Source organism: Hemibagrus wyckioides, linkage group LG05 (assembly GCF_019097595.1).
Source record: "Hemibagrus wyckioides isolate EC202008001 linkage group LG05, SWU_Hwy_1.0, whole genome shotgun sequence".
Taxonomy (NCBI): Eukaryota; Metazoa; Chordata; class Actinopteri; order Siluriformes; family Bagridae; genus Hemibagrus; species Hemibagrus wyckioides.
In genome coordinates, this window is record NC_080714.1 from 21,901,759 (window position 1) to 21,909,258 (window position 7,500).

Consider the following 7,500-nt stretch of genomic DNA (forward strand, 5'->3'; position numbering starts at 1 on the left):
TCACTTGTTAAAGTGACTGTAAACAGTTGTTTCCTTATCAGGCTCCAGCCATTATTTTCCCTCTTGTGTAGATAATAAGATGTTTAAAGGGAGCTAGTTAAGTTCCCAAGCACCATTAATCACTCTGTCCTTTAGACTTTCCCATGTGCAGAAATGTAACTCTTTATCTCCAACTCTTACAAAATGAAGCTTCCTTTTAAATACGCTAAATAAGTGTCTCCTTACAGAAAACTGCATCACATCAACAATTTCTCTTTTATAGTATATCCATTTATGTTGAATGTCCACTACACAAGCCTACAATTAGGCTGATGCTATAGAAATAACGACTATGGAAGATGAATTGTAAGATATTGATCAGTTTGATTTGAGGTTTCAATAGTGCTGTAGAACATACACTATATTGCCAAAGTTTTGGGACACCCCTCCAAATCATTGAATTCAGGGGTTGTTTTTCAGGGGTTGGGCTTGGCCCCTTAGTTCCAGTGAAAGGAACTCTTAATGCTTCAGCATACCACGACATTTTGGACAATTTCATGCTCCCAACTTTGTGGGAACAGTTTGGGGATGACCCCTTCTTGTTCCAACATGACTGCACACCAGTGAACAAAGCAAGGTCCATAAAGACATGGATGAGCGAGTTTGGTGTGGAGGAACTTGACTGGCCTGCACAGAGTCCTAACCTCAACCTGATAATACCTTCGGGATGAATTAGAGCAGAGACTATGAGCCAGGCCTTCTCGTCCAATGTCAGTGCCTGACCTCACAAATGCGTTTCTAGAGGAACGGTCAAAAATTCCCATAAACACACCCCTAAACCTTGTGGAAAGCCTTCCCAGGAGAGTTTAAGCTGTTATAGCTGCAAAGGGCAGGCCAACTCCATATTAAATTCAAGTGCATGTAAAGGCAGATGTCCCAAAACTTTTGGTAATATAGATAAATATATACAAATTCTGCTCAATGCATTAAGTGCATTGTAATGGTAGATTATACAGTGTCCTTTACAACAGAATAAAATTCTGAAAGATTGTCACAGTGAATCACACCTGTCTGTGAGGATAAATGTGTCACAGAATGAAATCATCCCACTTGAGTCTCACCCCAGTCTCTGTGCCAGGTGTTCTGGTCCTCGTGTGAAGAACTGCTTTCTGTCGTGTATTCCCCTGCTGTCATGGCTGCCACGTTACCCACTCAGAGAAAACGCTTTCGGAGACCTTGTCTCAGGAATCAGTGTGGGCATCATGCACCTGCCACAAGGTTCCCCACACACTCACACACTCACACACTCACACACATTTGAGTTACTTATACTACAACACAGTCACTACATCTGAGACACGAAGGATTAGTTTAGTGAAATAAAAGATACATTCAGATGAGATATGTTTACAGTATGTGTCAGAAATTGAAGTGCTTCTTTAACTTTTCTTTGCTTCAAGAGTAATGCATTTTACAGTTACTTGTAGTTTGTGTCACAACATATCTCTTTTTGGATACAGTATATCTGCCTTAAATGTCACAGAGACTGACTTGTATACTATTTAGTATAATATATATATTATAGCGTCTTTATGTATCATGGCAGTGAAAAACTATGTAGGGGTATTTATTAGATATACTTTATTGATCCCATGAGGGAAATTTTTGTGTCATTGTTCTATTCTAGAACTGTTACAATATTGTTACAGGTGAATTAAAGTAAAGGTGTGTTAGCTACAGCACCATATTGTAGCCTCATAACTCCAGTTTAAAATGAAAGATGAAGTGTATGTTTTTAAGACTGAACATAAAGCACTCTGGGACACATCGAAACACATCCGGAGAACATGTGTGTGTGTTTGTCTGTGTGTGAAAAGGGATGGCATATGCACTGCTAGCTGCTGTCCCACCTGTGTTTGGCCTCTACTCATCTTTCTACCCGATCCTTCTCTACTTCATCTTTGGGACTTCTAAGCACATCTCAGTGGGTAAGAGTGTGTACACACACACACACACACCACACAAACACACACACACACACTAGCAGGGGATGACCGGCAAAAATCACACACTTGCGTTTACAGGTACGTACGCAGTGATGAGTGTGATGATCGGTGGTGTGACAGAGCGCATGGCTCCAGATTCAGATTTCATGATTTTTAGCAACAACTCCAACATCACTGAGATAGACATTGTGACCAGGGACAGTGAGAGGGTCAAGATTGCTGCAGCTGTCACCTTTCTATCTGGCATCTTTCAGGTTTGCTCATTTTATATGCTCATTTTACTGAATTGACTTGTGATTGGTGTGTATATATACCATTCAATTCAGTATTTTGTCCGTTAATTGTGTGTGTGTGTGTGTGTGTGTAGTTGCTCTTAGGCCTTGTCCAGTTTGGATTTGTAGTGACGTATCTTTCTGAGCCTTTGGTTAGAGCCTACACTACAGCAGCCTCCATTCATGTCATTGTGTCCCAGTTTAAATACACATTTGGAATCAGCCCGAACCGCTACAGTGGACCTCTCTCTCTTATATATGTGAGTATCAACAAATCACACACACACACACACACACACACATTTAGACATGCTCACCCAGTAAATTATTTGACTTTTTGCTGTGTTAAAACAAAAGCGTTGCTGTATTTTCTTATAAAAGGTGCAGTCTGGAATGTTTTTAGTCCTACTCTTATCATAGAATTTGAAAGATACTTTAGAGCAGATATTTTTAACTTCCTGCTTCTTTTTCACTCACTCGCTGTCTGTCTCTCCTCAGACGGTGTTGGACGTGTGTTCCTTACTGGGTGGGACAAACATCGGGACTCTGGTTGTGAGCATTGTTACAATTGTTGGTCTGATCATTGCTAAGGAAATAAATACTTATCTGGCACGCAAACTTCCTGTTCCTATTCCTGTTGAGCTGTTTGCTGTGAGTAATCTATAAACATCCATATACATCCATTTACGTATACATATACATATACATATACATATACACATGTATGCATTTTACATACATTAATACTGCCAGCCTTGTGGTACAGCAGGCTGCCTCATAGCTCCAGGTTTGATCCTCTGCTTAAGTTAATGTTCTCCCCATATCTCAAGAGATTTCCACTGGGTTCTCTGGTTTCTTCTCATCTCCAAAATATTCGGACTGGCTATGCTAAATCTCCTCTAGGTGTAAATGATGGATTGTCCTCTATATTTCTGTCGTCATCATTTTTGGTAGTATTTCTTAGACATGTTGTCCTGTGTTCAGGTCACTGAACATCATGCACATAAAATATCTCAATAGATCAGCTTGGAAAAGATGTCAAATCTGATCAGACACCACTGATCAGAAATTCAGCCAAATACTGACCATGATATCAGTACTCAGTATCAGACTGGTACATGTCTAGCTATTTCAACACCAGTCAAGAAACTACTTTTTTTCACAGTCACATTAACACAATCACACACTCGAACATGCTATTTCTGATCATTAGTTATGCACTTAACTCTCGCATAATGTCATATTTACTGTTGTAATGCATAAATAATGCAGGTCAATTTATGTTGAGTTTATTTAGAAAATATTAGTTTAACATACTTAAAGACTATTAGTTTAAAGACTTGAGTGATTTAAAAAGAAAATATAGAGATGGATGCATTTTAATAGATTTGAATTGTTTGTGTTGTTTGTTTGTGTGTGTGTGTGTGTGTTGTAGATTATTATAGCTACTGTAGTGTCATGGCAATTTGATTTCAAGACTGTGTACAATGTGGACGTTGTGGGTACAATACCATCAGGGTGAGTCTTTATTTTAATCTCTCCCAATGCTTTGCATAAATATACTAAAACACAGCAGTTGTCTAGAAGTTGTGGTGATAATGCTGATAGTGACATGAATAACCGACTAAATATATTATGTTTTTAGTCTGCAGGCTCCCGTGTTGCCTGCGTTCTCTATGATGGGATCCATGATCGGTGATGCATTTGCTCTGGCTGTTGTGGGTTACGGTATTGCCATCTCCCTTGGCCGAATCTTTGCTCTCAAATATGGCTACAAAGTCGACAGTAATCAGGCAAAAGAGACTCATAAATAAATTAACAGCTAAAATCCATTGATTTCTGTGATATGCCATTAATGACTGTTAAATCCCTATAGTTTAATTATTAATGGTTTCTACCTGCTATAGGAGCTGATTGCATTCGGACTGAGCAACTCGATCGGTGCCGTGTTCCAGTGCTTCGCCATCAGCTGCTCCATGTCTCGCACTATGGTGCAAATTAGTACAGGCGGAAAGACGCAGGTCAGAATACTGCAGAAAATCCTAAATCAAATAAATCAAACAAATTGATTCAAAGGTCTTTTTGTGATGCGGATAGAGGACGAAGAGTAAAAATTAAATAAATAAATGAATAAATGAATAAATGAATAAATGAATAAAATAAATAAATAAATAAATAAATAAATAAATAAATAAATAAATAAATAAATAAATAATAAAATAAAATAAAATAAAATAAAATAAAATAAAAAATACTGGGTTGAAAATTGAAAATAATACAGGATAAAATGACTTTTTTTTTTCCAGCTCCTTTCTGTAGCCAGAGATTATTTTTAGCACTCACTATCCAATTATTCAAAATGCTACATCACAGGTTCCTGGTACTGGAGTGCCTTCTGTCCTGCATAACACACAGTCCTTCTGAATCAATACCCAGTCTGTCTGAGTCTCCTAATGGAGTTGCAGTGAGTGAGATAGAGCAGGGAAAGCACTAAAATGTGCAGGTCAGTGGGTTCTCCAAGGCCAGGGATTGGAAAACTATGTCCTACACAGAATATTCATATTTTAATGTATTTTAAAGTTGCTGTCAGACCGAATGTTAATCATACAATGGCTAGGAATTTTTTCTAGTAAAAATATTATATCATGCATTTGATTAGGAAGAGTCACTTATAAACACAGTGAAATGTATAACTCACTGTTCAAAAACAAAAACCTGTATATACTGATTCTTAGTATTTGCACATGATAGTTTATTTTAGATTCCTTTGAAGTCCACAATGTGTTTGAGCACATCTTTGATCTCTCTCTCTCTCTGTCTCTCTCTCTGTCTCTCTCTCTCTCTCTTTCTCTCTTTCTCTCTTTTGCTTTCCCTTCATTTAGGTTGCAGGTGCTCTCTCAGCTTTAGTGATGCTTGTGATCTTGCTAAAGATTGGAGAACTCTTTGAAGAGCTGCCAAAGGTATCCAGATTGTCTGCCAGTAAATGGATGGAGAGAGAGAGAGAGAGAGAGAGAGAGAGAGAGTGTGTGTATGCATGTAACTAACCAAAATAGTTACATACATAACACATATAAACCAACCAGGCATAACATTATGACCACCTGCTTAATATTGTGTTGGTCCCCCTTTTGCTGCCAAAACAGCCCTGACCCATCATGCACTGTGTATTCTGACACCTTTCTATCAGAACCAGCATTAACTTCTTCAGCAATTTGAGCAACAGTAGCTCGTCTGGTGGATCGGATCACATGGGCCAGCCTTCAAACCCCATGTGCATCAATGAGCCTTGGCCGTCCATGACCTTGTCGCCAGTTCACTTTGGACCACTTTTTTATTAGATACTGACCACTGCAGACCGTAAACATCCCACAAGAGCTGTAGTTTTGGAGATGCTCTGATCCAGTCATTTAGCCATCACAGTTTGGCCCTTTGTCAAACTCGCTCAAATCCTTATGCTTGCCCATTTTTCCTGCTTCTAACGGATCAACTTTGAGGACAGAGTGTTTACTTGCTGCCTAATATATCCCACCCACTAACAGGTGCCATGATGAGGAGATAATCAGTGTTATTCACTTCACCTGTTAGTGGTCATAATGTTATGCCTGGTCAGTGTATGTATGTATATAATGTGGTTATATATATATATATATATATACACACATATATATTATAATCATAATCATATGTCCTGAAATGTCACATACACAAACACTGGCCTAGGAAATTGTTCTTTTCTAAAGTTTGTGTGTGTGTGTGTGTGTCTAGGCTGTATTGGCTGCTGTTATCTATGTAAACCTGCATGGGATGCTGAAGCAGTTTACAGACATTCGAACACTATGGAGGAGCAACAAAGTGGACATGGTGAGAGAGAGAGAGAGAGAGAGAGAGAGAGAGAGAGATGTGTGTTGTTGTTGTTGTTAGTAATTTAATTTTTATTTGATTCTTTTAATAATATGCATAATCAAAAAGAAATCTAGTTCTAAATCAGTAAAATAAACCACACTCTAAAGGCCCAGCCTCTTCTGAATTGTACACATTGTGAATAAAGCCTTAAAGACTGCTTGTTATCCATATAAGATTAATCACAGCAGCAGGAGATGAGTAATCTGTATAGAGATCTATTAATACACCGAGAGACTTATCTTACTCTTTTATAAATGGAGAGCTTTGTTATTTCAGTCTGTGGACAGAAGCTGTTCATTTACCAGTTTGTTTACTGTGCTGTCCATCTGCAGCTTGTTTGGGTGATGACATTCATCTTCACTGTGCTGTTAAACCCTGATCTGGGGTTGGCTGCGTCCATCGCCTTCTCCATGTTCACCGTCATATTCAGGACACAGCTGTGAGTGTGAATGTTCAAAACAAAATCTACACACCAGTTACACCTTAAACCCAACCTTCACATTCATATATCTCATCTTCTTTGTTTCAGACCAAAGTATTCTCTCCTTGGACAGATTCCTGGCACTGACATCTACAAACCCATTGAGGACTACAACCAGGTACAAAAAAAAGGCAGTATTTAGGCTCAATTTTCCAGAAGAGGAAATTACTCTTGGCAAATTAAGTGCCTTATTCTTCCAAACCAACAGTACTTATTGAGATTAGAGAAAGCCTGTATCATCAGCAAACCCTGGTGAGCTGAGTAAGCTTTAGAAGCTGTAATACATGCTGTACACAACAGCAGGAGAAACCACACATTATATCAAGCTAAGCTGAAATATCCGCAGATTGAAAAGAAAGTGCTAGCTTTAGGCTGTGCTGTTAAAATATTTCACCAATATTTGTAAGGAATACCATTTGACATATTCATTTCACAATTAATAATAAAAATCTTACTTTGTTTGAGGATTCCCTCATCATCTTATCTGCATACACTTATAATAGTGTGTCCTGTAATGTGTGTGTGTGTGTGTGTGTGTTTGTGCATATGTGTGTTACAGGTTACACAGATTCCAGGTCTTGTGATTTTCCGCTGCTCTGCTACGCTGTATTTTGCAAATGCAGAGATGTATACAGAGCACCTCTATGAGAAGGTGATCTCACACACATTTCTACAAACATAAGCAGTCCAGCTATGGAGTACTGATACCTGTCTTTGCCTTAATTTCAAAATCCAAAAAAAGGTAATATCCAGAACTTAGTAAGGTGAGTTTGACAAGGGCCAAATTGTGATGGCTAGACAACTGGATCAGAGCATCCATGCTCTGAGTCCATGCTTCGACATGTCAGGGCTATTTTGG

General features: G+C 38.6%; 1 protein-coding gene across 1 annotated transcript in view; it reads left to right on the forward strand.

Annotated features, from left to right (window-relative positions):
* Positions 1 to 7,500, forward strand: part of LOC131352602 (solute carrier family 26 member 6-like) — an 11,640-nt gene that overhangs the window by 1,839 nt on the left and 2,301 nt on the right. The window contains exons 2-14 of the mRNA XM_058388835.1: positions 1,118 to 1,257; positions 1,857 to 1,967; positions 2,064 to 2,239; positions 2,353 to 2,517; positions 2,756 to 2,908; positions 3,693 to 3,775; positions 3,903 to 4,050; positions 4,165 to 4,278; positions 5,140 to 5,217; positions 6,023 to 6,118; positions 6,493 to 6,599; positions 6,690 to 6,759; positions 7,201 to 7,293. Of these exons, the coding sequence (XP_058244818.1) occupies positions 1,118 to 1,257; positions 1,857 to 1,967; positions 2,064 to 2,239; positions 2,353 to 2,517; positions 2,756 to 2,908; positions 3,693 to 3,775; positions 3,903 to 4,050; positions 4,165 to 4,278; positions 5,140 to 5,217; positions 6,023 to 6,118; positions 6,493 to 6,599; positions 6,690 to 6,759; positions 7,201 to 7,293 (1,534 nt within the window). The remainder of the gene's footprint in view (positions 1 to 1,117; positions 1,258 to 1,856; positions 1,968 to 2,063; positions 2,240 to 2,352; positions 2,518 to 2,755; positions 2,909 to 3,692; positions 3,776 to 3,902; positions 4,051 to 4,164; positions 4,279 to 5,139; positions 5,218 to 6,022; positions 6,119 to 6,492; positions 6,600 to 6,689; positions 6,760 to 7,200; positions 7,294 to 7,500) is intronic.